The sequence below is a fragment of the Scatophagus argus genome, chromosome 22 (assembly GCF_020382885.2).
Source record: "Scatophagus argus isolate fScaArg1 chromosome 22, fScaArg1.pri, whole genome shotgun sequence".
NCBI classification, from domain to species: Eukaryota; Metazoa; Chordata; class Actinopteri; family Scatophagidae; genus Scatophagus; species Scatophagus argus.
The window spans coordinates 573,989-588,818 of record NC_058514.1 but is presented as its reverse complement, the minus strand read 5'-3'; the positions used below and the strand labels follow the sequence as shown (position 1 = coordinate 588,818).

Genomic DNA, 14,830 nt, shown 5'->3' with positions numbered 1-14,830 from the left:
CCTCAGTGACGTGCACGAGAGTGAAAAACACTGCGAGGAGGATCAATCTGTCGCAAAGTGAGAGTAAAGCAACCACGAAAACCACAACTGGTGAACAACACGAGACCCACCAAGCAGGGACGTAAGCCTCACATGTGTCATCGGCTCAGAGCCTGCAGGACGAAGCAAAGTCGTGGTGTGTTTGTGAAGGAAAGGACGGAGGAAAGGGGATGTGGGAGGGAGGGAGGGAGGGAGGGAGGAACAGATAGAGTAAGTTCATCCATCTAATTACTATGCAGCTCGCCGGATTCTTCTGCTACCGTGATGATGGTGATGACCACCGTGTGATGTCAGCAGGAGGGCTTAACCTTTATTTAAAAAGCTTTTCCAACCTTCACAACAGCAAAGGCAGCGCAGAGACTCTGCAGCCAGCCAGAGGAGCTTCTTCTTCTTCTCCTGTTCACAGGGACACAACCTGAGACGAAAACACCACTGAGGAAGTTCTGGCTTTTCCCACAACTCGTAGAGGCTTCGTGGTATTCGGCAGCAGCCAGGAGCTGTGAAACAGGTGAGTTAAAACGTGTGTTTGCTTTCTCCTGAGTGGACTGTGATGAAGGACTGACTCCACTCTTCTGTTCTGGCTGACAGGGAGGGTTTACGTTGTTCTTAATACACTTTTAACTTTATTCTCAAACGAGTCCTACCTTGTCTTGAAGGATTACAAACATTTTGTTTTTTCTGGTACTTTTTACTTTATTCTCAGTGTACTACGTTTTTATGAGCTTTAGCTTTCTCTTTTCTATTTGTTTGTATGCTGTTGTTGCTCAACATTTCCAAGTCCCTGGCGTGTTTGAGTTCTTAATGGGTCCACATTATGGAAAAAAGAGAGACCTGATGTGAAATGGGTCCAAGTCAGACCTCGTCCCAGCCTGCCCTGATCCGGACTGACAGGAACCAGCGACCTGCTCAGGTGTTGGTTATAGGGCCCGAGCGGACCTGACAGAGTACACAGGTAGTGTCGCAGCAGGGAATATTGACATGACGGGGAGCAGTGAGGGACAAAAGTGACTTCAGGCTGTCTCAGATGATGCACTTATCTGAATTTTATTGTGAAAAGCACAGTAAAGTATGCGCCTTTAGCTTGAATGAAACGCCAGATCTCTGTGCTCTGAACATTGCTGGAAACATTGAGGATCATGCAACGACTCAACTCAAGGCTCCAGTTGTTTTTAGGCATTTTAATGTCCAAACATTTTCCATCAGTCTGTTTGCTGTTGTTTAGAGTGTAGCATCTAGCAGTCCTTCCATCCCGTGGTCTCACACCTTCACCGGCCATCCGACAAACCGAGGCGAACCCGTCCACGTGTGAACGGTCGGGGTTAACATCTCCAGCGTCTCTCTGATCAAATCTTCTGCCTGAAGCCATAAAGACGGCATCGAATGACGGCTGTTCGGCGAGTCCAAACTGCTCAAAACCACTTTCTGTCTCTCTTCATATTCTAATCCAGCGTGCTGGCAGCGCAGCTTTAACCATAATCAGATCTAATTGAGCACAGGGACTTGATTGCCTCGGTGGGATCCAAGAGTGACACACCAAGACATTCTGAACACCCCTCTGGTGACATCTGCTAAAGTGGCCCAGAGGCAGACTGCAGGCGCCTTCGCCGCGTCGCAGCGCTGCTGGATGCTCGCCGCTGGAGCGTCAGCGGCGACGACCGCTTCTGCTTACTGCTGCTCTTTTACTTTCTTTATTTATAGCTCTCTGGTCTCTGAGCGCGGATGGCTCATCCATGAAAAATCGCACAAAGTCCGGACAAAGTTTGATTTGACTTGATATTCTAACAGTTTGGGTTCGTATTTTACAGACGTCACTGCAGTTCAGTCAGCATGATGACACACAAGCAGGTGAAGGTCACACCAAGCTCCTCCACGTCACCTGATTCCCTCTTTGTTTATTCCAGCCACTGGAGGTCACCACCGCGCAGCCAGCTGCTCGCTGTAAATGATTATATTTAACGGTGATTTGTCATCACGAACCCGGACCGAAGTTTGATTCATTTTTCTTTTCGTACCAGTGCTTGTTTGGGAGCAAAACTGAGCTTTTTCTAAAACCTGAACGTGAGCAGCAACAAATCACCGAGAGCAAACTCACAAACAAACAAACACAAACTTAATGTCATTGTTCAGCAGATCACACTCACTTATCAGATACGACGTGAAGACGTCGCCTTGCAGTTTCTGAACCTTTTCTGACCTGTGAGTCCACATTTTTATACCCCATCATTTTCACCATTCATGGAGCTGTCACGAGTGCTCCAGATGGATCACATAAACTCATTCTAAATCAAACAAATCTGTGTCAGTCTGTGTGTGGAGCGGCCCTGCGTGGGGTCCCAAACCCCACTTCATATTACGTGAGCTGGTCACAGAAACCCTCCTGCAGCCTGCAGCCTCTGGTCCTGGTCCTGGGCTCCGGAGGATTCCTGTCTGTGGTCGCAGAGGCGTGTGGTCATGGAACGGGTGTTCCTGTGGTGGGTGTGTGTTGTGTAAGGAGGGTGAGAGTAAAACAAGAGGGAGGGACACTGACTGAGTTTTTCTTTACGAGTTTCTGTCCATCCTGGAAAACAAGTAAAAACCAAAAACGCACATTCCTGAATTCCTCCATTCACGTCTGTCGCCGCAGAGGAGGAGGGTCAAAGGTGAGCCAGAGGTTAAGATGAGAAAGAGCAAGGCCACCCCTGAGAGGGGAACGAGCGAGACGTCTCACGGTGTCTTCATCATCCGTCGTCCCTTTGCTCCCTCTCTGTGCTCCTCTGTGATTCAGACGAGGATGTAATGATTTAAATAACCCATCCAAGCTCACAGAGTGTCCTCTCGCCCCCGAGGCTGCGACCTGACAGGGTTAACGTCCCATCGGCGAGCCCGACGGCGCGGGGGCCTCAGGACGAAGCGGGTGGGAGTCGGGACCCCTGATGGGGGGAGAACGTTAACAGAACGTGTCTTTGTGAGGAGAATTGTTTTTAAAAGCAGAGGCGGGGGGTGCGGTCACAAAGATTAAAAGCGGACATTTGTTTTGTGTATGTTGTGCTCTGCCAAGACGCAGCAATTTTCTATGAATCTGAAACAGCTTTCCTGGCTGCGACCCCACGTGCTGCCCGCTGCCAGGAAAAGCCGGTTTTCCTGGTACCTGTTTACAGGCAGGTATAGCAGCTTTCACAGGCACAAGAGAGCCAAGTGTGCTGCTCAAGGTGGGCGCCGGAGGCCGTGGGAGGGGCCACGACAGGACCGCAGGTACACTCCTCCTTTTGTTCAAGCCCGGACTTTGTGTTCCTGAACCAGCTCCAACCAGAGGAGCTCGTAAACTGGAGGGAACAGACAAACTGGGGGGGGAAGTTCTCCCATGGTCCTCCCTGGCAACAATCACTTTCACACACCAAACGGGGATCTGTGGAGAGGAACAATGGATTCTGTTTGTGAGCAGCACGAAGCTTCGTCACATCACCAGGCCTCGTGTTGGCAGCCTCCACGCTGAGCAGATAATGTGCTCATTGTGTGCTTTCCAGGTTCATACGGTGATCTTTACAGCAGGGCTGCTATTTCTGGGCAAAAATCAGGGATGCATCAGCCGACTGCAGTCGCCAGGCCTGAATGTTTCAGATAATTGAGTAAATAAAAAACACACTCTGACTCAGCCGGCCGCTTGACTTCGTGTTGAGTCAGAGAACATAATCGGGGAAGCCCCCACAAAAATCCACCGTACGTATGGGAGGGCGAGTCGCCTCCTCCGGGGCCTGTTGGAGGTGTTGGTGCTGCCCGTCTGCAGTCCGCAACACTCAGAGCCGCCGACGCGGAAAAGCAGCCATGTTGGTCCCAAAGCGGTCGGCTGAGTCGGGTTGGTCGGGCTTGCGGTCGTTCTGCTGGACCTTCAACCTGAGACGTGTTGGAGAGTTTCGGTCTGCAGCGACCAGCTGAAACGTGAGCAGCGTTAATCACACGTCTGCAGGATTTAAACACGCCTCAGGCCCGCGGCTGTCAGGGAGCTGGGACGAACGACGACACATAAATCTCACACGTGTGACATGTTGATGCCACATGCTTGTGTAAACATTTTCACCCACAAATGATTTCCACACTGATTCGTGTGTGTGTGTGTGTGTGAGAGAGAGAGAGAGAGTGTGTGTTCATGTGTGTGTTTGTGTGTGTGTGTTTAATTGTCAGAGGCGACAGCTGGAACACATTGCTGATATTTCAACACGAGTCAGTGAGATCGGCGGATGGCGGGCGGCGCTGCTGTTGGCTGTTGGGCGGCGACTGAAGGCTCCCATGTGTGGAGGTTAACTGGGGAAGCTCACAGTGTGCGTCTGCTGCGTTTGGTGTGTTGTTGTTTCTCAGATGATTCTGATGCAGTTTATGTGTTGCTGTCTCAGCTTTACAGAAACAGCCTGAACACAGCGAGCTGCATGTTTTCTACTTTACAGCCTCAAACTGAAGTCGGTTCTATGAATTTGACTCCTGAAATGTTCATCACATCACTGCAGTAAACTTTTCACTTTACTTCAGTGCCTGCAGTATGTTGTGTACCCGTTGAAATCCTGGAGGTTCCAGAGGAAAGGGGGGCGGAGCTCGCACAGCGTGACAGTTCGTCCACTTCTTGCTGAGATGTTTTGATTGGCCAGCTCTCGTAAATCTCTTGGCTCAAACTTGACGCTCGCAGAGGCCTTCAGTCCCGACTGGAAGCTGCTCAGTGCTGCCTCTGCTGGACAGAGCGCCGTTTTTCAGACGTGGTGCTGGACTGTGGTCTGTTTTACCAGACTGTACGAAAAGGAGGGACACGAATCACGTCCTTTGATCGTGGTCTAAATGTGGACCAGGTGGACAGACTGGGAAGAAAATGACGCTTCCTCTTTAAGCTTAATTAAATTAACAACTAGTTGTCTTGTGCTTTTTATAGCATCAGGCTAATAGAAGCAGCCCAGTATGAGGGGTTACATAAGAGCTGTGACAGTGTTGGTGGTCTGAGGCTGTTTGATCCAAAAACACGGGGGACGTTTGCACCCAGTCGCCCTTCACATGATGACATCAGATCGGATCCCTGCAATCGACTGTAACGATCTGCAGCCGATGGAAGCGTGTTAGCGCAGACATGATCGCGCTTCATCACAGTGAGAGAGATCAGCACACATCAGAGGAAGCTGACGTACAAATGTGGATCATGAACGCCTCGCATCATCCGATGGTCTCTGCGTGCTTCAAATGAGCGGGGGCGGCCATCTTTGGAGATAAAGTGTGTGTGCTTGTCAGGTTGTTATGAACTGACTTTTTGTTTTAGTCGCTCATTTCAGAGAACAGCCAGCAGATGAAACGTATTCAGTCATCAGAAGTCTGCAGCTGGTTCTGCTGTCTCTGAAGCTTTCCTGTCTGATGGCGTCTGATGCGTCCCTGCTCTGCAGACCCCCACATCACGTTACTGTGAACACGCGTCTGAGCGGAGCTGACGGTTCAGGGCTCGTCCTGCCAGACCTCATCACCTCCGCTCAGACCTCAGCTCTGAGTCCGCAGGCCAACTGTCATACCTGCGACGGACCACCCGACTCCTCGGGTCTGCGGCGGCCCCAGAAAGGCCAGCGATGGCCCAGAGTCACTGCGGTGACCCCCACCCAAAGCAGCTGTCACTGTGTGGCACACGTCAAACCCGAAACACCTCCGAGTCAGGATGACGGCGTCACGACGCGAGCGCAGACTTCAAAACTTCAATCTGTCAAGAGCTCGTCAGTTATTAGCCTTTAAGTTCAGGCTCAGCCGCTGCAGGACACACTGAAACGTCTTCACAGTCGGTTCGTGGAAACCAGCTTCTGTTAGCGGTCTGCGCTCTTACCTTTAGACCAGTCGACGGGTCCGAGTTTAAAGGTCGGGGAGGTTTGTTGTCAGTTAAGACATTTAACGTCTGACCCCTTTCACTTCCTGTTTATTGTTAAATAAGAAAGGGATTTGTGTTTATATTTGTCACAATAAGCTATCAGAAAAAAAAATCATTCTTTGTGTTTTTGTCCTCAGAGCTTAATAACTAAACTTTATTCTAAGAAAGTGTTTGATATTACAAGCCGCAAAACTTGTAATATTTCATTTACTAATATTTCAGTTAGGTTGTGTGGCACAAATCGCTCCTCATAGAGTGTTTGTTTGTCCTCATCTGGCTTTTATTTCATTATTATGTTTTTGTTGTTTTTGCTGACTTTGTTCAGATTGTTTGTGTTGACCTGTGATCAAACGGACAAAAGGGTGCGTTTGCAGAAGTTTTGGCACTGATTACCCTCCATACTGGAGCTGTGGTTTGTGGTGGAGTCAGTGTGCTGCTCGAGTGCCACCTTCCTGCCGTCCCTCCTTTTCTTTTCACTGTGTGAGTCCTCCACAGTTGGTGGGCAGAGACATCCTGGAGTCCCTCCTCTCTGGTAACAAGTCCTCCCCTTCCCTTCGCCTCTGACCTCCTCAGGCACTCAGGCAGCATGCAGCAAACGCTCCCATCAGATGGACCTGCAGCCGCCGCCGCAGCAGCAGCAGTGCAGCCCTGCCGTCGCTCTGACTCACCTGGACACCTGGACGACTGCTGCAGCAGCCTCTGGACTTCTTCTTTGTTCTTCTTCTTGACTTTAAGGAGTTTTCACTCTGAGGAACGTAACTAAAGCACTCACGACGAGCTGCTGGATGTTTTTTGGCTCCGGGGGATTTTTTTTCTTTTCTCCAAGGTGTCATCACCTGGATTGTGTCTCCTGAGACGATCTTTATTTGTGGTGGAAAGTCAGACTGGAAAGTTTGAGGGAGGACACGCGTGAATAATTTTTCTGTCGTTTTCCGTGTGGGACAGACACTGCAGGGGGAAAGTAAGTTCCCCATTAACTTCTTCTCCTTCTTCTTCTTGGTCCCATTTTGTTTTGGTTTGTTTAATTTCAGCTTTGTTGTGGCTCAGTGTGGCGTTGGCTGTGAAACATGCCGGACTGGTTTCTGCAGCCGTCTGCAGCGAGGCAGCGTTAATCATCTCAACGACCGGGGCTCAAAGAAAAACTGTGTCAGCGTTCAGGTTGCCGAGTTTGGAGGGAGACGCCGCCAGATGCGGTCCAGCTCGTTCACGTGTCTGTTTGTTTCCTTACAGAAACCTCCGAGATGTTCTGGTCCAGGAGAGTCCTGCAGCGCTGGTGCTTCGCTCTGTTCCTGCTCGGCTCTCCGGTGCCGCACTACGGGCGGCCCATCGACGCCCTGAGCAGCAGAATGTAAGTCTGCTTTTTATTTCTGCTCTCAGACAGCGTCGGTCTGTGCTCCTCAGTCCGAATCCCAGGCAAGCTGAAAAACAAGAAAGCGGAGCAAAGTCCAGATAATCTTTTTTTCCGATATTTGCACATTTCTTTTCATTTATTTCCAGCTCCCCCCGACACGGTGGGCGAGCAGGGCCTGGAAAATGTGCTCATTTGTGAAACGTGCTGGCAGCTGTTTAGTTAGCCGTCGCCCACCTGCGTGCTTACCTAAAGCAGAAAGCGTCTCTGTGTGATCAGCAGCTCCGGGGGCAGGACTCACGGCGCTCGTCCCTCCTTATCTGAGAGCCGGGACAGGAGGACTCGCTGTCCTCCGTCCCTGTCCGTCCCCGAGCAGAGACTGAAATGAATAATGCTGATGTTGGGCTCGGCCGTGGCCCAAACCAAACCTGCGGCCCCTGCTGAGGCGTTTGATGCCAAACAGAATAAATGTTCTTTCAAGTTGTTAAGCCACAACGCCAAACACACTCTGAGGGCTTTGGAAAGATAATATCTGCGAGGCGGTTTTTGGATGTAATCAGTTTTTAATGAAACGGCGGGAGATGCTCGACAGGCGGGCAGGTTTTTGGAGTTCTGAGACAAAACGTAAGTGAGATTTTCTCCTGTAAACACGAGGCCTCGCCGACCGCGTGGAGTCTCGGGGGAACGAGATCACATCTGAAATGCATTTTGGCGGCGGCAGTGGAGGCCGCTCGCTGGAGGAAGGCAGTCGTGTCTTCAAAGCGATTCAAAGCGTGTGCCGTCCAGGTTTACGTGGACGTTAGCGTGTGTGCTGGGCTCGTGTGAGGGGAAACGGCGGCGCGGTCCGCCTCTGATCCGTCCTGAACGGGACTGCGTGATGAAAGCGTGAAGTCACAGCGCGGGGGAAGCTGCTGAACCCTGACCCCACTGACCCCCCGTCCTCCGTCCTCCGTCCTCCGTCCTCCATCCTCCTTTAGATTTCATTTGGCTCCTAAAGGCCGATGCTTTCAAATGTTCTGATCCTCATAAATTAATTCGTCTTATGACTGTTTTGGCTTTCTTTGATTCCATTAATTGATCCTCGTTGTTGAGCCAAAGAATCCAGAGATGTGATGTTTGCTGTGAACATTTGGGAGACTTTGGACTGCTGGCCGTTTGGCTTGGAGATGCTGTGGTGGATCTGATCACTTATTGATTAGTCAGGGAAACAACAGCAGATTAGTGATTAGTGATTAGTGAGGAAGCTTCAGAGACTTTGAAGAATTTACAGCTTTGGCAGAACGTTCATCAAGAGAAAACCTCCAGACCAAACATCAGACATCAGGAGAGCCTCAGGAGACGCACTCCTCACTCCTCCTCTTCCTCACTCCTCACTCCTCACTCCTCCTCTTCCTCCTCCTCTTCCTCACTCCTCACTCCTCCTCCTCCTCTTCCTCCTCACTCCTCACTCCTCCTCTTCCTCCTCACTCCTCCTCCTCCTCTTCCTCACTCCTCACTCCTCCTCCTCCTCTTCCTCCTCTTCCTCCTCACTCCTCCTCCTCCTCACTCCTCACTCCTCCTCCTCCTCTTCCTCCTCTTCCTCCTCACTCCTCACTCTTCACTCCTCACTCCTCCTCCTCTTCCTCCTCCTCTTCCTCCTCTTCCTCCTCACTCCTCACTCTTCACTCCTCACTCCTCACTCCTCCTCTTCCTCCTCACTCCTCCTCTTCCTCTTCCTCCTCCTCCTCACTCCTCACTCCTCCTCTTCCTCCTCCTCACTCCTCACTCCTCCTCTTCCTCCTCCTCTTCCTCCTCACTCCTCCTCCTCACTCCTCACTCCTCCTCACTCCTCCTCTTCCTCACTCCTCACTCCTCCTCCTCACTCCTCACTCCTCACTCCTCACTCCTGACTCCTCACTCCTCAGCCTTCACTCCTCCTCCTCCTCCTCATCCTCCTCCTCCTCCTCCTCACACAGACAGAAACAGTTAGCGTCAGGTAGGAGGAGGGGCGTTGGAGTGCTGCCACCTCAGGATGTATGAGGGTCATTTTCCTCCTCTTTTAAAGGTAAAAGCAGAACCAGATCGGCTTTCAAAGGCCGCGTCCTGTCGGGGGGCCGAAAGTCTTTCTTCTCCTCAGGATTTACAGGAAATATCTGTATGCGTATAAACAAAAGCTGCTCTCTGGGGCTCCCTCTGTGCTCGGGAGAAGAGTTTTGTTCAGGATATTCTTATTATTCAGCAGAAAAACACACCTCCACCGTGGGGGAGCCGAAGTTCTTCCTTTTCTGTCTCGACGCCTTGAAACCTCTATAAATGAATGCAAATGGCACCGTGAATGATTTGCGTCAAGCTGCACGCCCTGCACATAAACCTGACCTCTCCAGAGGCAGGGGCAGTGCATCATGGGAAAATCTGTGACAGCTGAGAGGCGGCGCTGCGCTCCGACCAGCCGCCGGTTCCTACCGTCGAAGCCGAGTGTTTGTGTGCTCAGACACCTGAAGTGTTTGGCCGGCGCTGCTGCTCGACGGTTCCCAGGCCTCGAGCCGGGCCCTCGGCCTCCCTGTTTGTCTAAGAGTTAAGACTCTGAGTAAGACGACACCGCGGCAAAGCAAAGCCCGAATCCGTCTTCTGCCAACAGGTCAGAGCTGTCGGAGCAGCCGCTGATCTTCTCCTGCTGACTCATCCTTCTGTCATGACTCAGAACTTAAAGTCCAGAGTCTTTCAGTCAGAAAATCAGTCAGTCAACAAGCAGGTCAGCACTCGTCTTCAGCCCTGTTGTCCGCGTTCAGTTGCAGGATCGAGATGCGTTCACGTGGCAGGCGCTTTTATCCTCAGGGCGATCGTGACATTCGTGACATTTCAAGAAATGCAACCAATTTCGGTGAAGTTTGGTGTCAAGTTCAGCCAAAGGCTGAGTGTTTTCTGCAGTGCACACAGCACCACCATGTGGTCGTGTTGTGTGTGGCAGGGCACCATGAGCCGGAGTCAGACCCCGGGCCCCGGGCTGGGGTCAGACCCCGGGCGACCCCAGGTGACAGTGAATGTGACACTCTTGTGTTTTCTGTTGTCTCTGTCCGTGAACATCCTGTGGTGCTGTGGACCCTGCTGACTGTAATGTGGGCCTCAGAACCCAAAGTTTACGGTCTGAACCTGAGCCGAGGTCAGACCTTCACTTTTATCTGTCAGATGTGAGAACTGAAGACCCAAAGCTGCCCCGATCGCATTCATGATCCACCAAAAGGAGAACCAGAGGAGCAGAAACTGCACCTGCGGGGTGGGGGTCTTTGGTCCGGCTTTAACAACACTGGAGACACAGTGAGCTCCAGCGGCCAGAAGCAGCAGGGAGTTCATGTCGAACTGCTTCCCCGTCATTCTCTTGCTCGTGCTGCCCCCTGCTGGTGGGTGGAGTGACAGTGTGAGGCGAGCAGGAGGTCACTGTGTGTTTCAGGACGTCACGTCTCCTGTTGTTTCATTGTCCTGCATTTAAACCTTTTTTCCTTGTAAAGAAGCATTTCAAACACATTTTTACTGAATTAAAAATGCTCTTCTTGTAATAAATTACTGCTCTGTGCTCTCAGTAGGAGCTGATGTTTAGATGAAATAAGTAAAAATGAAAGTGAATACTGTGTGTGCTTGTTTGCAGAAAGCGGTCAGTGACCCACGCCCAGCTGATGCACGACAAAGGCCGGGCCCTGCAGGACTTTAAGCGCCGCATGTGGCTGCAGGAGCTTTTGGACGAAGTCCACACAGCGGAGATCCGGGACCTCCCGGTCCGGGTCACCAGCGGGGGCGGGAGCAGCAGCGGCGCCGGCGTCGGGCTGCCAGGGGCCGGCCTGGGCATCAACCTGAGCACCACCGGCAGCACCCTGCACTCCAAACCCCCCGGAGGAACCAAGAACCTCCCCATCAGCTTCAGGCTGGAGGAGGAGGAGGGCACCAACCTGCCGCAGGAGACCAACAAGTCTCAGACGTACAAAGACGGCGTGCTGAAAGCAGCCGGCAGGAAGAAGAAGAAAGGAAAGTCTGGGAAAAGGCGTGAAGGAGAGAAGAGGAAGAGGAGGGCGCGTTCGTTAGGATGGAGGCTGGAGGAAGAACCGGGAAGTGGACTCCACCTGGAGTGGAGGTCTCTGCTGGGCCTGCAGAGGGCGCTGCTTTAAAACGCTGTCAGTCTCTGACAAAGGTGAGGCCACTGGGCGGGTCCACAGGTAAATGTGCTGTGCAGCCGCCAAATTTATTCTTTTTTTATTTATTACTCAAATTAATCTTCAGGAACAAACCAAACATGAAAACAATGAAAAACAATGAGCCAAACAGAAATGAGTTGGTTTTGCAGCGATAGCAGCGCAGTGGACGTGTAAAGAGCAGAAAATTAAACTACTCGAGTGAAGTACAAGTACCTCCAAACTGTTCTCGAGTACTTGCGTAAAGATACAGAGTTGCATCCCACCTGTAACCCAGCGGCTGCACCATAGAAAACACAAACCAACCAATCAAATCGTCAGGACAAAGTTTGATGTCTAGTCTAATCTAATCCATCGATGTAAATATTTAAACTGTTGTATGTAAAGCTGTTTGTGCTCTGCCTTTCAGAACCCTTCGGACGGTTGGACTGGACTCCTAAATACTCATGTTACAGTCGTCTGTAATAGTGATTGTTTGGAAAGAAATTGGAAAATATTTATTGTCTGTAAATATTCTAAATATAGCAGAATAAATAGCAGAATATGATTAAAAAAAAACCTATTTGATGTTCTGTGAGGCAACTGATTTTAATCTTTGTGAATCCTTGCTTTTTTTTCTTTTTTTTATTCCAATTATGTCAGATTTTTTGCTGTAATTTATTTTGTCTGAATGGTGTATTTATTTTGTAAATGTATCGAGGTGCTGCTGACCTTCTATATTTTTGTACCATATTGCACTTTAGATATATAAATATAAATATATATACCATTAATTTTGTTAACTGACTTGTAATGTGGTTGATTGAAATGAAGAACAAACGACGGTCGTCATTCTGTGTTACTTTTCAGTCTGATTCTTCCCGGTTTCTCTGCTGCTGTTGGTTCGGATGTTTTTGTTGTCTCACGTTTGTGTTGGGCCCCCCTGCTGCCTTCACTGTCACTCTGTTTCCTCCACTGCCCGCTCTGCTTCTCAATGCCAAAGTTCACATTTGTACATAAACCAAACACGGCTCCATATTGTTGTTTTTGGCACTTGCACTGAGATGAACACCCTGTACTGAAGAGATTAAACATTTGACAGTAACCTCCTCTCTGCTTCCTGCTTCCTGCGTCCTGCGTCCTTGTCGTCATCTCGTCCTCTCATTGGTAATAAAACGCACAAATTCACAGCAGCTGTCATTTCACATCGGGAACCTTGTGAAGTGGTGGAAACTTAAAGATGTGTAGGTTTGGCCACTAGGGGGCGGTAAAGCTGCTTCACCAAGTCCTCCTCTGCAGATGGGTTCTGCTCCTGGGTCCCATTCAGTCGCAGATCATATTCAGTTACACCTCATTTGAAATTCAAAACTTCCCATAATGTAAGTTTACAGTAAATTCTGCTGAAAAGGTTATTTCATACTCATCTAAAAGTGCTTTCGTTGGTTTTGGCAGGCAAAGCTGGAAAATGTCAAAATGGCTGACAGACGGGCTTCAAAGTAGAGATGCAACAGTTAGAATATTCAGTTTTAATCAATCTGCCAACTTTTTAAGATAAAGTATTTCTGTGTCCTCTGGCAGCAGATTCTCCTCTTCACAGGACATCAGTGTAAACAGGAAGCCTTTAGACAAAATGAGACATCAAATCAGCCTTTTTGTTCCCTTTAAACTTTTCCAGGGAGTTTTTGTTTGCTTTCATCAGGCTGAGTCGCAAACAAGCAGCTGAAGCCAAAGAGAAAGCAAAGCTGCTCTGCAACTCGTTTCCACGCGCTGAGAGGCATGACTCAGCAGGTCCGTCAGCCGCCGACGTCAGAGCGTCACGCTGCCATCAGTCATGTGCTGTGACCAGCAGCAGCTAGGAACGAATACGACGAGCCGCTCAGGATGAGGTCTGCAGTTAGAAGGAGCAGCAGAGCGACTCCAGATGTTCCTGTGGGACAACATCAGCACAACGTTTTCAAGACCCCGACCGAGCAGCTCTGTTGGTGTCACTTTGGTCACGTATTGGTAACCAAGTTAACCAAACCGCGGCTGAAAGTGACTGTGTGAGAACAATGTGGCACATCGCCGCAGACAAAGCCGAGTCATTCACAGCACCACGCTGCCTTCACTGACTCTCGCTCGTGTGACCACACGCTTTCTGCGGGATTTGGGACAAACTATTTGAAAGATTCGGGTCACATAAAGCCCAACACCACGTCCCCTTCCTCTGCTGTACTTCTGCGGGTCCAGTTAACATCTAATCAGAAAACTGTCCCATCGGCTCAGAGCTCGGTGCACACGCATCAGGAAAGAAGTAAATTACAACTTTCCACTCAATAAACCAAACGTGTCAACAAATTGCCATCTCTCATTTAAAGTTCCATCCAGAATTCAGTGGTGATCAGCAGCTCCAGGCTGAAGAACGAAGCCAGAGGGACTTGGCGTCTCTACGAGTCGTTAAAGTGACTCCCACCGCTGCGGCTTCACAACATGACAAGTTTGGTTTGGCGGCAGGCTGGCGAGCGGGAAGAGCTGAGCGCCGGGACGGTTGGTGTTGGTGTTGGTGTTGTGACTCAAGCTGCAGCTCAGCAACGAGTCTTCAACACTCAGCTCAAAGCCAGAAGCCCTCAGAGCCCGGAGGAGCCGACGGTTCACAGCTCCGTCTGTTATGAAATCAAACCAAACTGTGCAGCAGGAGCTAACGTGCTAACGTGACTTTTCTTTTAAAACTGCTAACCTCGTTTTGTTACGCTAGTGAACATGAACGTTCACTTTTCACGTGTGAAGGTTTGCATTCACGTAAATGTAAAAAACTTTTGCCGTGTGCAGTCACAGCTTCACGTGAACTGTGACGTTAACTTTGAATGTGGAGCTTAAACATGTTGTCTTGTCACGGTGTGTGAAGACTTTAACCCTCATCACGTTAACACGTGGCCCTCACGGAACCTCAGGCCGACCCAGGCTGTCGACGCCGGGCCAAACCTGCTGCCAGGGTTTCCCTACTGAGCCACAGTCTCCAGCACCAAAGCACCAAATGGTAGAAGAAGATTACAAAGGACTTGTGAAGAACTCGCGTGGGAAACGTTTTCCAGCAGGGAAGTCTGAAAACTCACAGAAACTCTTTTCTTCTTCAGATGACAAAGAAGACATTTGGCCTAATTTCCAGACTGGCTTTAAATCAAAGGAAATGTTGAAACTCCTCCAATTAAAGAGCTTGAATAATCACCAAAGATCCTGCCCAAAACAAAACTGATCCCAGACCCTCAGAGGAACTTCATTCATGTCGTGTCAGAGATCATTAAATTACACGCTTTGTTCTCCGTGACGAGTTCAGGCCGGATGACATTCATGTGGAGCAGGAAAAATGAGCCAATTACAGCCAAGAACCCTCTAATGGTTAGAGCTGAACCTGGACCGCTGGAGCGCAGAACCGCTGCAGTCCGAGGCCCAGATGTGCCGAGACAGGTA

The 14,830-nt window shown here is 50.1% G+C and overlaps 1 protein-coding gene across 2 annotated transcripts; it reads left to right on the top strand.

Annotated features, from left to right (window-relative positions):
- Positions 1 to 265: 265 nt before the first annotated feature.
- On the top strand, positions 266 to 12,488 carry pthlha (parathyroid hormone-like hormone a). Of its 2 annotated transcripts, none has more exons than XM_046379617.1 (4): positions 266 to 547; positions 7,127 to 7,244; positions 10,867 to 11,403; positions 11,814 to 12,488. In XM_046379617.1, the coding sequence occupies exons 2-3, from the start codon at positions 7,138 to 7,140 to the stop codon at positions 11,378 to 11,380; spliced, it is 621 nt and encodes a 206-aa protein (XP_046235573.1). In that variant the 5' UTR covers positions 266 to 547; positions 7,127 to 7,137; the 3' UTR covers positions 11,381 to 11,403; positions 11,814 to 12,488. The 2 variants fall into 2 exon arrangements, with proteins under 2 accessions (XP_046235573.1, XP_046235572.1); XM_046379616.1 differs by lacking the exon at positions 266 to 547 and adding an exon at positions 6,136 to 6,857.
- The last annotated feature ends 2,342 nt before the right edge of the window (positions 12,489 to 14,830 follow it).

What these genes read in the sequence shown, in the direction of transcription:
- pthlha (XM_046379617.1), top strand. Translation starts at nt 7,138, where the DNA reads ATGTTCTGGTCCAGGAGAGTCCTGCAGCGCTGGTGCTTCGCTCTGTTC. An exon ending in GACGCCCTGAGCAGCAGAAT is followed by an intron (nt 7,245 to 10,866) that starts GTAAGTCTGCTT and finishes GCTTGTTTGCAG; the next exon opens with AAAGCGGTCAGTGACCCACG.